The 18,081-nt window shown below is 45.9% G+C and overlaps 1 protein-coding gene across 1 annotated transcript in view; it reads right to left on the minus strand.

Annotated features, from left to right (window-relative positions):
* The window catches only part of SUSD2 (sushi domain containing 2), a gene marked incomplete in the record, with an annotated part of 210,235 nt that overhangs the window by 101,059 nt on the left and 91,095 nt on the right, over positions 1-18,081 (minus strand). Inside the window, 5 exon segments of the mRNA XM_030220275.1 lie at positions 10,668-10,936; positions 11,652-11,737; positions 12,764-12,965; positions 15,758-15,932; positions 17,441-17,608. Coding sequence (XP_030076135.1) covers positions 10,668-10,936; positions 11,652-11,737; positions 12,764-12,965; positions 15,758-15,932; positions 17,441-17,608 — 900 coding nt within the window.

The following is an 18,081-nucleotide window of genomic DNA, read 5'->3' on the forward strand; positions in this document are numbered from 1 at the left end:
TCAGAGGGCATGCAGGAAGCCGTGCATCATGTCAAGGGCCGTACAATCAACAGCTCACATACTGGCATGCACGGGAGGCAACGTGTGATATCAGGAAACCAAGAACTGTGGCCAATTGCTTAACATGTCTTTGTCTATTGTATGGATGCTGCCTATCTGATGCCTGGGGTCTAAAGGACTTGAGGAACTGATGCCTGGGTCAAAGAGTCTGCCTGTTCCACAGTGATTCCCAAACTTTTTTCTATGGTGGAACCTATAAACTATTTTTCATTTTTTTTTTTAGCTTTCAATTTTTTAATAAATTAAAGTTATTGAATATAAGGTACAATAAAGAAATGCGACCCCGCCAAGAAAGCCAGAAACCCTTTCCCTTACCCAGATCCACCCTATCCTGTTGCAAAATCCCGCCACAATTTCTCTGGTATAAACTGGATAATTGTCTCGGGATATGCACCCCTAAATAGTGGATCCCCACAATAGCCCATTTGAGAGGAAAGGATTGTTGCAATAACTCCTTCTTTTCCCCTTCAAAAGTTAATTCACATTGAAACCAGCAAGACGGCCATAGTCCCGCTGTTCCTGTAAGATAATTGGTAGTGTCAATTTTGGAGAGGTGATATAGAAAAGAACGCCATCGGCAAAGATTATTGGACACACCACCTCCCATCTGATACCCCCTAACATCCCCATTGTCCCTAATCCTTTGGGTTAAGGGTTTGATAGGGCAAATAACAAGGGGGACAAGAGGCATCCCTGCCTAGTCCCTGCCAAATGAGAAAAGCCTCTATAGAACCCCCGTTTATGTTAATACGAGCTTTAGGTGATTCATAAAGCTTATGAATCCACAAACAAAAGTATTCCCCCAGACCCACCTTTTGCAAGACATGCCATAGGAAGATCCAGTTGACACTATCAAACGTTTTCTCTGCAATCACTGCTAACAGGGCCAATCCTGAGGAATAGCAGAGCCATCGGAGTGCTCAGAAGATACCCAGAGACATCAAGGGAAGCCAAGGGGACAATATCCGACTGGACCCACGTCCAGGACAAACTGAATTGATCACCAAGAGTCCCCATGCACACATGATCGAAGTGCGGCGGTGACTCTGATGGTAGGATGGCATAATCTCATTAATCTAACAATGACTTAAGGAATGCTAAATATCAGTTAAGCATAATTTCGCTCTTTATTGTGTCTGGGAACAAGAGTAGCTCAAAATTAACTGTGAGTTGGTAAAAAATTAACTGTGAGCTGTTAGATAAATTCTTTGCTGGAGAGAACTGCTGCTTCCCATGTTCTACTGAAATCGAGACTCGAACTGAGAGTCAACCCAAAAACGTATGTGCTAGAGCTGGAAAACTTGCTAAAGAATCCCCATTCTGCCTGAAGTTAATAGGAGTGAGTGAAAAGGGTTGAGCAGCTCTTGCTGCCGGCCCTAACAATTTAAGGCTCCTAGTCTGGCAACAAAAGGCCCTTTAAGTGTTGATTGCAACAACAGCACAAGGGTTGCCTCCCGATTTTTGATGCAAAGGTCCGTTACCTCTGTCACAGTTAATGCCGATGTTGAATGCATGGGCTTTGCAAACCAGACCTTGTTCCGACAACTGTAATGAGCATCCATGAGATAAACAACGTGGAAGAGAACGGGAACAGCTGAGAGTCCAGAACATACTGCAACAAGACTGTGAACTCCCCAGAAACTATAATCACTGGACGCACAAAGAAGATTACCCAAGAACACAGAAAAAACACAAGTATCACAATACATGCAATGGGAGAGTCCTTACTAATATGGCAGCTGCTTACATTCTTACTTATACTGACCCAGACTAATTTCATGAACCCATCTACCTAGCACTTAACCATGTGATAAAGACGTTGACCCAAACTATATTTCCCAATTTACTCCCTTCTCCATTACCTATCTCTCCCTACTCATCTCTTCTATTCTATTTTTCTGATATATTCTACTTTTACTCTCTCTAACAATATTCTGCATTCCCTATTACTATGTAAGCCGCATTGAACCTGCTTTGAGTGGGAAAGCGCGGGATACAAGTGTAATAATAATAATTAAAAAATAATACTGAACACAACCGCACTAACCCACACGAACGAGCACAAAATCACTATAATCGTTCACCCTTACCGTAAACCACACAATGCACTAACTGCTGATCCCAAACAACCCAACTACATATTGGCTGACACAACCCAAACTACTGCCCTACCGACATTTCAAACAAACCCACGAACCAAAAATAAACACTCCAACTCCATGAGTCAAAACGAACGCCAACTGATAAAAATCACTCCTGTAACAATAAATGACAACAGCTACCAACCCATCCCCATTGGATACACCAATGCAAGATCAGTAATCAACAAAACAGAGATATTAAAGAACTGGATAGAGGAGGAGGATCTTGGACTAGTGTTCAACACTGAGACATGGCTCCATTGCAAAGAAGACCTAACCATTAACAAGTTATGTCAACCAGGCTACAAGATCATGCACTGGACCAGGGAAAAGAAAAAAAGGAGGGGGCAGAGCGACGATATACAACCTCTTTAGCCTTTCCTCATATGGGAGGAGTTCCATCCCCTTTATTATTTTAGTCGCTCTTCTTTGAACCTTTTCTAATTCCGCTATATCTTTTTTGAGATACAGCGACCAGAACTGAACGCAATACTCAAGGTGAGGTTGCACCATGGAGTGATACAAAGGCGGCATAGTATTTTCAGTCTTATTCACCATCCCTTTCCGAATAATTCATAGCATCCTGTTTGCTTTTTTGGCTGCAGCCGTACACTGAGCAGAAAATTTCAGAGTATTATCTACAACAACACCTAGATCCTTTTCTTGAGTACTGACCCCCAAGGTGGACCTTAGCATCAGGTAACAGACTCATATTTGGAAAAACCAAATATGAGAGTGCAAAACCCCTAAGAGAGAAACTTCACTGGCTCCCACTCAAGGAACGCATTACGTTCAAGATCTGCACGATGGTACACAAAATCATTCACGCAGACGCCCCAATCTACATGCTAAATCTCGTGGACCTGCCTCCCAGAAATGCCATAAGATCATCCTGCAGATTTCTCAATCTGTACTTCCCCAGCTGTAAAGGACTAAAATACAAGCTGATACACTCCACCACCTTCTCTTACATGAGCACGCAGTTGTGGAATGCATTACCTACAGCCCTGAAAACTACTTACGAATTAATGAATTTTCGCAAATCCTTGAAGACACATCTCTTCAACAAGGCCTACAAAGAGAACCCATAGCCTTACAAAACTACCCCACGAATCCACCCAGCTATGATAGTCCACCTCTATACTATCCTCCCTAACACCTCCTTCTCTCTTCCTTTACTTAATCTTTGTATACTACCAATTATATTTGATATCTTTTTATATTTGATATATTTGCAGCCCCTCATTACCTCTCTACCCTCATTTCCCCTTACGTTCCCGCCCGTAACCTCCGCTCACAGGACAAATCCCTCCTCTCAGTACCCTTCTCCACCACCGCCAACTCCAGGCTCCGCTCGTTCTGCCTCGCCTCACCCTATGCTTGGAATAAACTTCCTGAGCCCTTACGCCAAGCCCCCTCCCTACCCATCTTCAAATCCTTGCTCAAAGCCCACCTCTTCAATGTTGCCTTCGGCACCTAACCTTTATACCTTTCAGGAAATCTAGACTGCCCCTATTTGACTGACTGTACATTTGTCCTTTAGATTGTAAGCTCCTTTGAGCAGGGACTGTCCTTCTATGTTAAATTGTACAGCGCTGCGTAACCCTAGTAGCGCTTTCGAAATGTCAAGTAGTAGTAGTAGTAGTATATCCTGTAATAATTATGTCATAACAAAACTCTATAAGCCACATTGCAAATAGGTGGGATAATGTGGGATACAAATGCAATAAATAAATAAAATAAAAAATGATTCAGATTATTCTTTCCAACGTGCATCACCTTGCAATTGTCCATATTAAATTTCATCTGCCACTTGAACGCCTATTCTTCCAATTTCCTAAGATCTTCCTGCAATATTTCACAGTCCGCACATGTTTTAACAACCTTGAATAGTTTTGCATCATCTGCAAATTTAATCATCTCACTAGTCATTCCGATTTCCATATCATTTATAAATATGTTAAATACCACCGGTTCCATTACCGATCCCTGTGGCATTCCACTGTTCACCCTCCTCCATTGAGAAAAATATTCACTAACCCTACCCTCTGTTTTCTGTCCAATTACCAGTTCTTAATCAACAACAGAACCTTGCCTCCTATTCCATGACTCTTTAATTTTCTCAGGGGTCTCTAATGAGGAACTTTATCAAAAGCTTTCTGAAAATCTAGATACACTACATCAACCGGCTCACCTTTATCCACATGTTTATTCATACCTTCAAAGAAATGAAGCAAATTGGTGACACAAGACTTCCCTTGGCTGAACCCATGCTGACTCTGTCCCATTAAACCATGTCTGTCTACGTGTTCTGTAATTTTATTCTTTATAATAGTTTCCACTATTTTGCCCAGCACCGACATCAGTCCCAACATAAGCAAAAACTTGTTTTAAGTTGTTTTCACATAAAATCTACCCTCTCAATCTGTGTCCTGCCTAATTCAGCCCATTTCTGAGTTAATTCCTTTAGAAGAACCGGTTGGGACGGCTCTATATGTGACTTTCCGAAAACGACAGAGGCGATCCCATAAAGTTAACACATGTTTATCACATGAAATTAGAATGTGGTAGGTTTAAAACAAATCGGAGAAAGTTTTTCTTTACTCAGCGCATAGTTAGACTCTGGAACTCATTGCCGGAGAAGGTAGTGACGGCAGCTGGCCTTGCTGAGTTTAAAGGGGGGTCTGGACAGATTCCTTAAAGAAAAGTCCATTGATCGTTATTAAATTTTGGGTTTTTGCCAGGTTCTTGGGGCCTGGATTGGCCGCTGTCGGAGACAGAGTGCTGGGCTTGATGGACCTTTGGTCTTTTCCCAGCGTGGCGGTGCTTATGTGCTTCTTTTGAGTCCCCCATTGAGTTAAATGACCCCTCACCACCACTTTCAAAGCATCCCACAAAAAACTGTTATTTTCTGATCCATTATCATTGTCCTGCAGAGAGTGTTGAATGACTCCCTCACAAACATGACTGTCGCGTAATTAATTCTCATTCAGTCTCCAAAAACTCCTATCCCTCCCCACCTCCCAAGGACCCACCTCTATCCAAATAGGGACATGGTCAGAGGTTTCAATATTTTCAATATGGGCTTCTCAGAGTTGTCCCCAAAACTTTCTGTGATAACACAATAAATCTATATGTGTATATGTATCCCTAAAGTGGGATAAAAAGTATAATTCTTCAGATTAGGATGATGTAGGTGCCAAGAATCTACCAACTTCAACCCTCTCTCAAGGGACAACAGAGCCTTCCTATGAGACGCACCATGCCTACCTCCCCCTTCGAATGATCATTAGTCACATCAGGAGTACCGTTAGCGGATGAAAAAGATCCCTGAAAAACCCCTTTCCCCCAATATTAGGTGCATAGTTGATTGAGGTCTACATGGAAATACTTTAAAAAAAAATAGGAGGAAATATTTTTTCACTCAAAGAATAGTTAAGCTCTGGAACTCATTGCTAAAGGATGTGGTAACAGTGGTTAGCATATCTGGGTTTAAAAAAGGTTTGGACAAGTTCCTGGAAGTAAAGTCCATAGTCTGTTATTGAGATGGACATGAGGGAAGCCACTGCTTGCCCCAGGATTGGTAGGATAGAATTTTGCTACTAATTGTGTTTCTGCCAGGTACTTGTGACATGGATTGGCTACTGTTGGAAGCAGGATGGACCAGTGGTCTGACCCAGTATGGCTATTCTTATGTTCTTATGTACCAAAGTCACTTCCTTCCCCTGGTTTAATCACCTAACTGCTACGCATTGCCCTAAGACATACAAAGGGGCATCTCTTGTGGACCAATGTAGGCAAATCCCCTCCCCTCCCCCTTCCTTATCATAATGTGTGCATAAGACTTCATAAACCTTACATCATAGCAGATGCTGCTCATGCTGAGGCAAACGGGTCTTCCATAACAAAGTAGCATCCCACTGCACCAATTTGAGCTCCCTACCCATCATTCCAGGAACCAATCTTAATGTTGTAATCTCTCCCCCCTCCCGCACCCTCAATTCCTGGACTTTGTCCTTCCCGCCTCCTCCAACCCACTCCCCTTCCCATCCTCTACCTTATCCTCCTCCTCCTCCCTCCTGGCTAGAACTGCATCCTAGGTGCCATTCCACTTCCTGGAGAAAAGTACTCATCAGCAGGGAGCCGGAACCCCCTTGTGAGGCCCTCCACAGCAGAGTAATCTTTATTACAAAATCCCCAGCTTTGGAGCCCCACATAAAAACAGTAAAATAACAGCAACATCAAACATAATGAAACATATTGGCCGCTATCATATTCCGACCTCAACAAAAACAAATTGACCATAACAAGCCGTGTTCCCTGTATAGCAGTAAATGGAAAACCGTTGCACGTTGAAGAACTCAGGTTAACCAAGGAGGGCTACTTTAGACCTAGTGCTTGAGACCCTCTGCCAATGGTTGTTTTCTCTTGGCAAGGCATAGAAGTCGTGCCGGAGTGTGGAAGACTGGTACATCTTAAGTCGGCTAGACCTTTCCACGCTTCAGTCACGCCTTTCACTTTCCTGGATTTACCAGCAATTGTGATCAATAATCCAAATGAGAATAGTCATTGATATCTTAAGTCCTGCGGTTTGCAAAACGTTTTGTGACATCTCTCAAATCCTTCTGTTTCTGTGAAGTAGAGTTAGCAAGATCCTGAAAAACAGCGACCTTGGAGTTCTTCCAAATAAGATGGTTCTGGAGGCGAGGTCTGTTCAGCACCTCCTCCGTTCACCAAGAAAGCAAGGAAACGAGTGATGATAACACATGGTATTCGCATCCGTGAGTGGTCAGAGACTACGATGAACTCTCTCCAGCCTTGCACTGTGGCTTTCCTTATTGCCTGCCTCTGTGTCTGGCTCCTCTAGTAAAAATTCTGCATGACTCTCATCCTTTGGTATCCCTTTAAAATGCAAGTTACTCCTGCAGGGCTGATTTTCCAGATCCTCTATAATATCCAGCAAGACCTGGTGCTGCCACCAAAGTTTATTCATTTTCCTATACTGTATCTATTTGCTGAGCAGGTCGGAACGATATACAATCCACCTTATAATTGAAAGAGAAAAACGCCTAGATTTCGACCCAAATCGGGAGATGGACGTTTATCTCACAAAAACGAATAAATCAGTATAATGGAAAGCCGATTTTGGACGTTTTCAACTGCACTCCATCGCGGAAGCGTACAAAGTTGATGGGGGCGTGTCGGAGGCGTGGTGAAGGCGGGACTGGGGCGTGGTTATCACCCGAACAGAGATGGGCGCCTTTCGCCGACAATGGAAAAAAAGTATGCGTTTGTAGCTAGAATTTAGGGCACTTTTCCTGGACCCTGTTTTTTCACGAATAAGGCCCCAAAAAGTGCCCTAAATGACCAGATTACCACCAGAGGGAATCGGGGATGACCTCCCCTGACTCCCCCAGTGGTCACTAACCCCCTCCCACCACAAAAAATGATGTTTCACAACTTTTTATTTTCACCATCAAATGTCATACCCACCTCCCTGGCAGCAGTATGCAGGTCACTGGAGGAGTTGTTAGGGGGTGCAGTGGACTTCAGGCAGGTGGACCCAGGCCCATCCCCCCCTACCTGTTACAATTGTGCTGCTTAATGCTTATTAGTCGTCCAACCCCCCAAACCCACTGTACTCACATGTAGGTGCCCCCCTTCACCCCTTAGGGCTATAGTAATGGTGTAGACTTGTGGGCAGTGGGTTTTGAGGGGAATTTGGGGGGCTCAACACACAAGGGAAGGGTGCTGTGCACCTGGGAGCTCTTTTACCTTTTTTTTGTTTTTGTAAAAGTGCCCCCTAGGGTGCCCGGTTGGTGTCCTGGCATGTGAGGGGGACCAGTGCACTACGACTCCTGGCCCCTCCCACGAACAAATGCCTTGGATTTATTCGTTTTTGAGCTGGGCGCTTTCATTTTCCATTATCACTGAAAAACAAAAACGCCCAGCTCACAAATTGTCGAATAAAACATGGACGTCTATTTTTTTCGAAAATACGGTTCGGTCCGCCCCTTCACGGACCCGTTCTCGGAGATAAACGCCCATGGAGATAGACGTTTTTGTTCAATTATGCCCCTCAATATCTCCCAACCAGAAACTGAACCAAAGCATCACGTACCTACTTGAATCTCCACTACCCAAGCTGCAAAGGACTCAGATACAAACTAACTCATGCATCCAACTTCTCCTACATAGGCACACAACTGTGGAATGCACTGCCAAAGTCTGTGAAAACAATCTACGACCATCTAAACTTCAGGAGATCATTAAAGACCTACTTATTCAGAAAGGCATTCCCCACCGACATAAATTAGATGCATCAACTCTGCAACACAGCAAAACCTCAGACTGTACTGGACACTATATATTCCTCCCTACCCTCGATCCCTATGTACCTGAATATACCAACCTACCCGCCCTAACATCAAATTGTATTTGTTTCCATACCGGACTTGGCAATCGCCTTTACGGTACTGTGTAAACCACATTGAGCCTGCAAATAGGTGGGAAAATGTGGGATACAAATTTAACAAATAAATATATAAAAAGTAATCAAACGTAACAGGAAAATAACTCCATAAAATTATAGGACGGATTCTGTCCACTACAAATTCTCACAAGGTAAATAAAGTTGCTTCAAAGATCAATCAAACCATTCACACAAGGTAAAATAATATCAGGCATTCAAATGAGTAGCATTTAAATGAGTTCAAGTAAAATATATCTTCCATATTTCTCACTGCAGAGACCCAATAGCAAAGGCAAAAATGAGTTTCAGGGTGCGTCAAACGCCAACTGGAAAAAAAATGTGATTTTAGGGCAGAACGAAAGAGTGTTAAGATCTGTCCAGTTGAATTGGCTGAGGCAGTGAATTCCACAGAGCTGGTGCAAGAAAGTAAAACGCTGAGGTCCCTGTAGATTCCCTTCTAGCTTTGGAGGAGGAATAACTAATCTATTGTCAGTTGTTGTTTGTGGGCTTAAACACTTTCCAACCCCTCCACGCGGTCCTCCACCTGTTGGAGTCAGCAGCCTGTTTCTTTATCACCACCCTGATCTCAGAGTATCTCACACGCTGCTTTCATCTCACTTTTGAGAGCTCTAAACCATCGGGTCACATCCTGTTTAGTGAATTCCTCTTCGCCGGATGCGCTGACCGCAGAATCCTCCTCCTTTGGAGTCTGTGCGCACAGATGCCATCTTAAGAGAGCTCCGCAGGTGGCTTGCTTACTTGCGAAGGCCAGATATTTTCCTCCTGGGAAAACTGAAATTTTTTTTATCCATTTTTGAGTGGCCATGACGCTCTCAGTTGAGTAAGTAACAAATAGTGGAATTGGAAAAGGTGCAGAGAAGGGTGACAGAGATGATACAGGGGATGGGACGACTTCCCTATCAGGATAGGCTGAAGAGGCTGGGGCTCTTCAGCTTGGAGAAAAGGCGGCTGAGGGGAGATATGACAGAGGTCTATAAGATAATGAGTGGAATGGAACGGGTCGATGTGGAGCATCTGTTTACGCTTTCTAAAAATACTAGGACAAGGGGGCATGCGATGAAGCTGCAGTGTGGTAAATTTAAAACGAATCGAAGAAAATTTTCTTCACTCAATGCGTAGTTAAACTCTGGAATTCGCTGCCGGAAAACGTGGTGAAGGAGGTTAACTTAGCGGACTTCAAAAAAGGGTTTGACGGCTTCCTGGAAGAAAAGCCATAGAATGTTATTGAATGGACGAGGGAATACAGTATTTCTAGGATGGGTGGGACAAATTGCTTGTTCTTTTGGATGCTGTCGGTGACAGGGTGCTGGGCTCGATCGACCCTTGGTCTCTCCCAGCATGGCGATGCTTATGTACTTATGTTACTCAGTCTGGAGTGGAGAAAATACAACATTTATTTTCCGTCCTGACAGAGCTAAGAAGCTCATGTGTCCAGCTCCCTCTGATGATGCCACTTCCTCCCCACAAACTATTTTTCATATAGCAAGGATCCCCACTCCCTTCCCCCTCCTCCTCCCTCCCCCCATCACACAAGGAGCTCCCCTTTCCTGGAACTACATATAGGTCCTTCTTTGTTAGATTGTACAGCGCTGTGTAACCCTGGTAGCGCTTTAGAAATGTTAAATAGTAGTAGTAGTAGGTCCCCTCCCCCCCCCTGGGCTTACTGTATTGTTGGTGGTCTGGAAGTCCCGGCAGCCATTTTTGTCAGCGGAGCGATCACTCCTGCGCTGACTAGCTAGAACTTGCACTGACAGGGAACCCCTGAAGAGAATTTGGAGAACCTCAGTGCTCCACAGAACCAAGTCTGGGAACCAATGTAATACACACATTGAGAGAATACACAGATAATTTTGCATTGTGGAAATCTACATATTGGTCACCAGATGGCCCCCCAGCCCCACAAATGTAAAACAAGCCCTTATGATGTGGTTCACTTTTGCCCATTGCTTGTTGGAAAAGGAAGCCATCCTTACCCACTCTGGGAGGTTTATAGGTACGACACTGGCTGGACGGCCGGAGCTCCAGGTACAGCTGGCAGTTGTCGGACCACAGGCAGCAGTAGTAAAAGGTGATGACATCGTACAGCCAGTGGGAGAAGCCGGGAACTCGGGGTGGCTTTCTGTAAGGGGGGGATCCCCAGTCATGGCCCCGGTCAGGCGTGCTGCCCCCGAGTGAGTCAAACGTCAGGACTTGGGTCCCAGTGGAGTCGTAACAGCATTGCTGGCCTGCAGCATACTGAGGGCTAAAGACAGAGGCACAGGGTCACAATTTCAACTGCAGACTTCATTTTTATTATAGCTTGGCTGGAAATCTATGAGGTGCATTTTTGACCAGCTCCTGACCTTCCCCCTCCCAGTGTGGGGTACTTAGGACTTGTGGTCATCATTTTTTCTACTTATAAAGTGAGGCAGAAGGAATCAGCATCCACTAAGAGGGGAACCAGAAAATCAGAACTACTCAATTATTAATCTGGCCCAGGGTCTGAGGCAATCAGGTAGAGAGAGAGAGAGCTTCTCTCAGGTAAACCCTCCACTTCTACCCCCTGTGTCCTTCATGGTGGGAAAGTGACCCTGGCACACCCCCACCCCAACCCCCTCCTCTGCTGCAAGAATCTTCATAGTATATCCCTGCCTTCACCCATGTCTCTCGTTAATGCTAAGAGACTCCCCCAGCCACACCCCCTGCCTTCACCCCTCTCTCCCTTTAATCTTGAGAGACTCCTCTAGGCATACCCCCTACTTTCATCCATGTCTCTCGTTAATGCTGAGAGACTCCGTTACCCCCCCCCCCCCCCCCGCCCCGCATGCTGGGAGATTGCTGCAGCTTATAATCTATGTGTTGGGTCCATCGGTCCTATTTCGTAGAGCACAGTAACCATCGCATTCAGAGTGAACCTGTACAGACAGAAGGAATCCTCAGAAGAGACTGTGAGGTAAGAGGAAGCAGTCACATTTTACCTTCCCTGGATGCTCCGGACACAGTGCACAGCCCCAGGGTGGTAAGTGCACACACTCCCCTTCTCAATGTCACACCCGTAGTCCGTCTGCAAAAGATATTACCTGGATCTTAGCATGAATGTCTGCACAAAATCTACCTTGACGGACAAAAGCAGCTTGGACCTGTGTGTTGGAAAGGACAGGAAGATATTGTGCAGTGGCCCCTCAGTGGTCAGCAGCCTCTTGGAAACTAGAGTTCCACAGTTCTACTGACCACGGTCTTCCAGGAGTTTTAAATGTTTTAGGAAAGCTGCAGGGAGAGCTATGGGTCCATCTGTAGCCCCTGAGCCTCAGCTGAAGCGGTAATGAGCTGAGATTTGCCCAAGAAACGAAGAGTTGCACAGGCACAGAAATGTCACCCATTGCCGTTCCATCCCCGTCTGTCTCCTGCACTAAAATAACCAAACTTAACAGTAGCTCATGTTGATAACTTCCCCTCTCAGAGCTTGATAGCATTGAAATCCCTATAATCATATCTATTCATTTTTAGTGCAATTATAATGGCTGAGCTAGTTTAGAAATACAAGGGAAGGATGGGTAGGGCTGGCCTGGCACTACACTTCCACAGGACCCCTGCAGGACCTGCGCCCATCCCATGAGGTCCCTGCAGACCTGGAGGGGATCCCTGTGGGATTCCCGTTAATCCCGTTCCCGTGCAGCTCTCTACCAGGGAACTTTGAGAGTAAGGCAGAAAAGTCTTACCTTTTCAGATCCCCCCACCCCAAGTCAAAATGTACCCAGTTAAAAGGAGGGCTAGGAGGTGAGCAGGTGCTCCATTAACTTTTTAGCCAGTTAAGTTGCCCATGTAAATGAGTCTCCTAATGTTAATGCTAAGGTTACCTCCAGGCAGTCCATTCAGTGGTCCAATTTAACCCACTCTCTCAGTCTTTTCCTTTCTCCGTGTCGATTTTATCTCTGATGTGTCCCTTACTAAGAAATATTTCCCCTTCATCTTTCTTCTTGCGATATGCTGGGGCCCGGCTGGATCTCTTCCTGCTAAGCATCAGCCTTGTGATGTTCTCTCTAGCTGTGGGAAGTCGGAGGGGATGTCGGGTGGAGTAAATGAGACTTACATGGAACCTGCCAGTGTCCGTCCTGGCCTGGGCCAGCGTACAAGGACAGTCGATAATCTCCTTCAGGAAATCTGGCAGTGTGTCTTCCTTTTCGTGCCACTTTAGACACTTGGCTTGTGCCCAGGCAGCAGAGTCGATCCTGAAGTCGTCTCCCAGGTGCCAGGCCAGGGCATGTTCCAAACTCCACAAGGCAGGAAGATTTCTGGAGAGGGACAGAGGAACCGCACACGAGTGTGAGAAACAGATCTGAGGCGCATTTTACCCTCACAACAAGAAACAGAAGCAGGGGCCACCGTTTCAGACCCCCCAGGAATTAGGATTTCACTACTCAGCCGGGAAGGGATTCTTTTAACGTAAAGACTAAGAGAAATGAAATTACAGAATCAGGGGACCAGAACTGAACAACTTCTCAACATGATGGAGTGAAAAACATCAGCGATCCTGGGTCAGCGTCCAGGGAATGGTGTCACCTGCCACATGTGAGGTTGTGTTCCTTGTGCTTCTGGGCTGAACTGGGCTGCATAACTGCTTTTTTTAAAAAAAATTCTGCTGGGATAAATTTGGCCGTTTCTGTTTGTAGAATGGCTTAATTTTTCTGTTTGGACAAAGAGCTACAAAAAGCGTCTTTAGCAGTGAAATTCAGCTGGTAAACATTTAACTTATCCTTCAAAGTACTGACAGGCACATGACACGTTTGACCATTTAGCCCTCACTTATGTGGTTATTGCTGCTGAGACTTTGAATAAATGTAAACATTTAAGTTGGAAATTGAAATTTAATGGTACATTGGTGACTGTATAACCTAAGGACCAATATTCGAAAGGGTTTAACTGGGTCCTGCCTCTCGGTCCTTCTCCCTTTTGGGTCTCCTCATCTCATTTTCAACAGAGAGCCTCCCCCCACCCCACTCCCTGAGCCTGGGAGAAGCTGAACTCAGGACATTTGAAAACTAGAAGAATTGAGCAGGGATGGGCTGTCATGTACCATGACATAATCCCAGGTCACTGACTGCTATTAACAAAAGAGAACAAGCAGAAAAAATCCCCATTTTGTCAGGGTTTCTTTGTTTGCTGAAAATAGTGTTCATTATCTGTGATTAGTGCACAGAATTTTACTCCTGATTTTGCACACAATATTTCAAAATTCTGCAGTGTTTTGCACAGAATTCCCCCATCCTAAGGACTGAAATTCCCTCCTGCATTTTCCCTCTTCAGGGTTCGACCTCCCTCATTCCATTTCTCACTCCAACTGCAGTTCTTTCTCCATCTAACGCCCAGCAAACCCCCTAATCCTGCCCCAAACTCTTCTCCGGTATGGAATACCCCTCTCATTCTCCCTCTCCCCCAGGCACATCCCCCATGACTCATTCTCCCTCCCCTCTAGGCACACCCTCCTGCCGCTCATTCTCCCCCCTCACCAGGCACATCCCCTGCCACTCATTCACCCCCCCCACCAGGCACACCCCCTGACACTCATTCTCCCCCCCCCCCCCCACACAAGGCACACCCCTCCGGCTCATTCTCCACCCTACCAGGCACACCTCCTGCCACTCATTCTCCTCCCCCCACCAGGCACACCTCCTGCCACTCATTCTCCACCCCACCAGGCACACCTCCTGCCACTCATTCACCCCCCCCACCAGGGGGTGCCCTGCCACTCATTCACCCCACCCCACCAGGCACACCCCCTGACACTCATTCTCCCCCCCCCCCACACACAAGGCACACCCCTCCAGCTCATTCTCCTCCCTTGCCAGGCACACCCCCACCATTCATTCTCCTTTCTCCCCCAGGCACACACCCATCTCTCTTTTTTTTCTCCTCTCCAGCTATCACTGAATCTCCCCCCCCCCCCCCCCCCCCACTCTCCCCAAGGCATACCCTCAAGGTTGATCTCGCTCCACACCAGTGACATACTCTCTCACCTCCATGGTACACTCTGAACTTTCACCGCCCTCCCCCCACCCCAAACATCAGGGCACATTTTACTCTGGTCCCCCCTCTCCATGATACACCGTCACCTTGCTGTGTCCCCTTCTTCTCATGGCAAACACACTTTACTCTGCTTCTCCTCCACCGTCCCCATGGCACACTGTCACCTTGCTCTGCCCCCCCCCCCATCCTTCCCAAGGCATACACATCTTGCTGTGCTCTGCCCCCTCCCACCATCCCTACGGCTTACTGTCACCTTGTTCAGTCCCCCCATGCTCCCCGTAGCTCATTGTCACCTTGCTCTGCCCCCTCCCCCTGGCACACTCACGTGTTCTGCCCCCCCCCCCCCCATGGTACTCTCACTTGTTCTGGCCTCCCCCCCTTCCCCTTTCTCATAGCACATCAACTGCTCTCTTTCCCCCTGTCCTGCAGAGATTGCACGGTAGGAGGAGGAGGAAGTGAACTTCTGCACATCGGGTCACTTCCTCCTCCTCTGCCGGCTTAGACCTGCCTGTTTCGATGAGGGGTGGGCACTACAGTCCTCAAAACCATAATTCAGTCAGGTTTTTAAGATTTGCAGGCCGAATATGCTTGGATACAATGGAAGTAATACACGCAAATCAATCTCATGCATATTCATTATGGAAATCTTGAAAACGGACTGGGTGGTGGCCCTTGAGGAACGTGTTTGCTCACCCCGACAGAGAAGGAGGAAGTGACCCAATGTGCAGTGATTCACTTCCTCCTCCTCCTGTCAAGCGATGTCTATGTGGGGTGGGGAAGAGAGACCTGATGCCGACAATTTGCCTATTCTGCGAGGGTGGGGTGAATTACCCCATGAATAATTATCTGCAAAGAGGGAACACTGTGAACCAGTGTGCACGCTCACGCTTTCAGGAAGGCTTCCATACTCTTACCAAATGAGTGGCCACGCTTAACGACATTGCCCTTGAAATGAAAACGAAGACTGACCAAACAAAAGTAACAATCCCGCAAATGACACAGGAAAGGAAAGGCACATTTGTGGGTTGCTCATCCCTAGAACTGACTGAAACGCACTTACTTCTCGCCTTCTGTATACCGATGAGGACTAATCCTGAGCATTCCCACCTCGTATTTACTGAAAGACGCTTTGGCGGGTTCGGGAATGAAGGAGAATGTTCCAGAGTTGGGGTGATCTCTTTGAAGGGTATAAAGATAGGTCCATTGAGCATCCCAGGAGTTGGAGTAGGGACCACCTACGAAAGAACGGAGAACCCAGGTCAGGTCACTCTTCCTGCAAGCTTAGAGAAAACCCTGGACTGGCTCAACCTGCTGTGCAATGGGAGAACATTCCTTGGCTATTCACACGATGGATGTACAGCCTTCTTGGCTACATGAGGACTTAGCTGTATGGCTGTTTTTTTCTCTTTCTCTCTCTTGTTTAGACCCATTTTACTGATCATTCATTTATTTTTGTTATTATGATTTATTTACCGCCTTTTTGAAGGAATCCACTCTAAGAATAGATCAAACATGAGCAAAATTACAGCAGTAAAAATATTCAAATAATATGGCACAGTATAATATTTATATAGCAATATCAAAACATTTTTATTTGGAAGAAGAAGATCATAAATAGTTAGTTCCCTCTGAAGACAAAAGATAGTGATCCAAGAACAACCCGTGAGCTTATTCAAGGAATAAATCTCTGAATATGGAGGAAAAAAGAGCCTCAGTTGGTGCCGAAATCAGGATGGTGTCTGTCCAAAGGAACCTTGTATTGCAAAGTTCCTTAAATCGGCTATATTCAATCATCGGCTCATAAAAAAACCCTCCAAATCTGAATTTCCTGAATGTTGCTCACCGGTGTGGCCAAATATCTAGTCAATGTCCATTATATAGATTGCATAGAGCAAGCATTCCTTAGTCCATAGTTTGCTATCGAGACAGACATGGGAAGCCACCGCTTGTCCTGGGATTCGTAGCATGAAATGTTGCCACGATTTGGGTTTCTGCCAAGCACTTGTGACCAGGATCGATCGCTGTTGGAAACTGGATACTGGGCTTGATGGACAGTTGGTCTGACCCAGTATGGCTACTCTTATGTTCTTAATGCTAGACAGGCTTCTACGGTCCTGGGTCCCTTAAATAGCAAAGACAGATCAGGATCCAGGCTGGAGTGGGCTTCGATAGCAAGTAGGGAAGTAGGACCGGTTGCCAGGTAGACGTCTAAGGTCTGTGCCCCAGAATTAATAGGGAGAGACAGGGATTAAGCACACCAGTGTTAAATCATGTGCAGAGGGCCAGATTCAACTCTGACCACCTTGTTTGGTAGACTGGATGGACTGTGCAGGTCTTTCTCTGCCGACATTTGCTATCTTACTATGTGTTATACTAGAAACAAGTCTGCATTTGTATCTGTTGCAAGTGGGTAACTGAATGATTTACCCAGGAAACATGGCTGGTAGTCCAGTGGTGACCTCACACCTACAGATGATCCCCTGATACAGGCGTGTACGCTCTACATGGCTCCTTCATCTGACCTAAAGGACTAGAAATATGAAACTCACGTTTCGACCTTCCATCCTAGCACATTCCAAGGCTCAGTCCCTGTCTCCTCCTCTGGGAAATGGAAAACATGGGCAAAATGTGATGGAACCGTCCTTGTCTGATGACCCGCCACATCTGTGCGGTCACCTTTCTATCACCCGCAATTGTTCCAACACAAAGCCCACGTTTCCTTGCTCATGAATGCATGACATACCTGTCTCCTCATAGCCCCAGACTTCAATATTGACTGCACTGTCCTGGAAGGTCTTTACTGTCCAGGTGAGGGTCAGGTTTCCGGATGTCTGAGGAGTGCCGTAGTACTGCCACTTCGTCTCATTCACCAGGACGCTCCTGTCTGACTCGGGTACTTTGTTGTGATGAACTAAGCACCAGAAGAGATAAAGAAATGATATCAAGGGTCTGTGTTATTGGTAGCATCATTATCGTTGAATTTATAAAGCTCTCTTCTAAGATAAAGAGCTGCTACAGGGAGAGGGCACATAGGAGAGCATGGAGGAACAGCAGCAAGGCATAGCGTGTAATTAAACTCTGGAATTCTTTGTCAGAGAATGTGCTAAAAGCAGTTAGCTTAGCAAGGTTTAAAAAAAGGTTTGGATAGCTTCCTAAAAGAAAAGTCCATAAGCCATTATTAAAATGGACTTGGGGAGATACATTGCTTATTTCTGGGATAGGCAGCATAAAATGTATTCAACTGTTTTGGGATGTGACCTGGATTGGCCACTGTTGGAAACAGGATGCTGGGCTTGATGGACCTTTGGTCTGTCCCAGTATGGCAAAACGTATGTACTTAGGATTCTGATGGAATCTTGCTACTCTTTGGGGTTCTAAATGGAA

Source organism: Microcaecilia unicolor, chromosome 11 (genome assembly GCF_901765095.1).
Source record: "Microcaecilia unicolor chromosome 11, aMicUni1.1, whole genome shotgun sequence".
NCBI classification, from domain to species: Eukaryota; Metazoa; Chordata; class Amphibia; order Gymnophiona; family Siphonopidae; genus Microcaecilia; species Microcaecilia unicolor.